Here is a 2,450-nt window from a genome sequence, read left to right as displayed (position 1 = left end):
ACCTCAGAATTCCTAAGATCAGACCTTTATATATGGTCATCGTTGCAGGGTATCTGAGGCCCCAAAATGCACCCCCTATCCTACTTAATCCATTAAGTGACAGGGTCACCCTGTCCTTTAGATATATCAGGTGAGAAGTGGCATCGAATCTTCTTCTTATCCTCACCCCAAGATATGTCACCTCCTCACTCGGCCTCACCCTCTCTTAATTACTTATTCAATGACCTATATATCCATTTTATTTTCCACTTCTTTCATCAATTTAATTTTATTAATTTATTTTCTGTACAATTATTTACTTTATGACATTCTGTTTATATTTTATTTTTTTGTATTCATTGGCTTTTATCTTGATCTTTGTTCTTAGCCCTGATGAAGGCTGGAAATTCTAGCCAAAACTTTAGCACTATTGAATAAGTTATTTCAACTTATTTTTATTATATTTTGAGCGCATCCCCCAACCATCTTCTCATATAATTTATCCACGGTCAACTATCTCATCATTACAATTTATTTTGTTATTATAAAATTTAACTGGGGGGAGGGGATTCCTTCAATTCATGGGGACATAATTTTTTTTACATGTAGATTGTTGTGCAGCCCAGTGCTCGGTTGAATGCTTTACTGATAGAGCTGCTCTTTATCCATCCATATCCCTCTGGTAGCTACAGACCTCCTGGTCTGCATCTCTTATGGTGCTTCCTCCAGTACACCAGTCTCGTCTCCGTCTGTGCCGGCTTATGCTTCATCTTCTCCCAGTGGTTTGCTGATGCCAGTGGGTTAAGTCCTTTCCAACATAAAGTGCATCAGGCCCACCACCTTCTTTCACCCATAGAAGAAGGCATATTTCTCTTTTGCCATTTGATGGGGAAAAGTCCAACTTGGCAAGCACAAAGATCCTAGTTTTTCTCTATAACCTGGCTTGGTGTCCTTCCATGGCTGTGCTATATACCACATGTTCTTTTGTTCCATGGACTTTGAAGCTGGGGCACAAGGGTGGGGGGAAGGGATTGATGTTCTTTCTGAAGTTCTGCAGCTTTTGCTGGACCTCTCTATGTCCTGTTGGGATCTGTGAGACCAAGTAGTCTCGAAAGCCCCACTTAGCCTTCAATCTTGGATGGATGGAGGGTAATTTACCAGTTATACACCAATTTGTTATGAACTATCAGGTTGGTAGGAACGGATTGGTTAGCAATTGGATTCTTGTCTCTTTCAAAAGATCTTTCAACACAATTTTTAAAATTTCAGATGTTACTGCTAATCAGGTTATATTATTGTATTAGGATAGATCGCATTTAAAAAATAAATTGTATTTATAATTTCAAAACTTTTTTTAAAAATATTATAACTTCTAAATATGTTTTATTTTATTTTTTTTTTAGTCGTATCTATCTCACTACTACCTTATTTTTTGCAAGAGGGATCATTGCTGGAGTTTTTCAAGCTGCTTATGTATATACTCCAGAAGTAAGATAAATGTTTCACAAATATAGATAAAATTTGATACTTCAGGTAGTATTAATGAACCAATTTCTTTTTATTAGTGATGTAGTTGCTTAAGAAACAGAAAATAACTTGTCTTATTGCAATTTAGTTAGTTTGTTAGTTTGGTACAAAGATTTATTGCTTATTGTATTGGTGACAAATTCTTATTGTCTATTATAGTTGTCAATTATATGATAAAATTGATTTAACTTTAATGCCAGTATTACTTCCAATTTTTAATTGGAAAAATAAATGCTATACAATCACTATTAAGTAAAATATAGTTTTAAAGAGTATTTAAATTTAATATATTTATTGGAAGATCATTGATTGACTGTGTGTCATTAATAAAAGGAAGATGATCTGGGTGTGGTTAAAGTAACTTAAATTATAAATAAACTACTTGTTATGAACCAACATTTCGCCCCACTTTACTGGACTTCATCAGAACTAATAAAAGATACAAAAAACTAAAATATATAACCAAGTTCAAGAATAAAGTATCATAAAATAAAAGTAAACAAAAGTGTGGCTAAAAATGATGTTAAAATTTATATAAAAATAAACAAAGAAAATAAGATATACGGTGAAAAGTATAAATAAACAAGAAATACAAAAAGATATTAGATATAAAAACACAGTACAGACTAAAAGATGAAAAATAAGAATAAAATGAAGGTCAAGAAAAAAGGCAACTAGTGAACAAAATAGAATACCCACTGTTCAGAATGAAGGGAAGTAAAAGAATAGCTCTAGGTGGATGCAAGGTATCAACAATGTAGGAGAATTTATTATATATATATATAAGTTAAGTATTGGCAAAAGCAAAATGTCAAAAAAGAGAAGAAGGAATAAGATCTAACTCGCTTGAACTGCTGTAAAACACTATCTTTATTGGGTTCAGTACATCTCTTTATATACATGCGATCAGCTGATCTCCTCAGTCAGCTGACATCGAAGTAACA

General features: G+C 33.1%; 1 protein-coding gene across 7 annotated transcripts in view; it reads left to right on the top strand.

The window, feature by feature from the left end:
- The window catches only part of LOC106691475 (synaptic vesicle 2-related protein), a gene marked incomplete at its 3' end in the record, with an annotated part of 41,172 nt that extends 39,705 nt beyond the window's left edge, over nt 1-1,467 (top strand). For all 7 annotated transcript variants that reach the window (XM_067050529.1, XM_067050531.1, XM_067050528.1 and 4 more), the window contains 1 exon segment: nt 1,383-1,467. In XM_067050529.1, the coding sequence (XP_066906630.1) occupies nt 1,383-1,467 (85 nt within the window).
- Between the last annotated feature and the right edge of the window lie 983 nt (nt 1,468-2,450).

Source organism: Halyomorpha halys, unplaced genomic scaffold, assembly GCF_000696795.3.
Source record: "Halyomorpha halys isolate HHAL.00 unplaced genomic scaffold, Hhal_1.1 Scaffold2390.1, whole genome shotgun sequence".
Taxonomy (NCBI): Eukaryota; Metazoa; Arthropoda; class Insecta; order Hemiptera; family Pentatomidae; genus Halyomorpha; species Halyomorpha halys.
The sequence above is the reverse complement of the archived record's forward strand: the minus strand, read 5'-3'. Positions and strand labels throughout refer to the sequence as shown.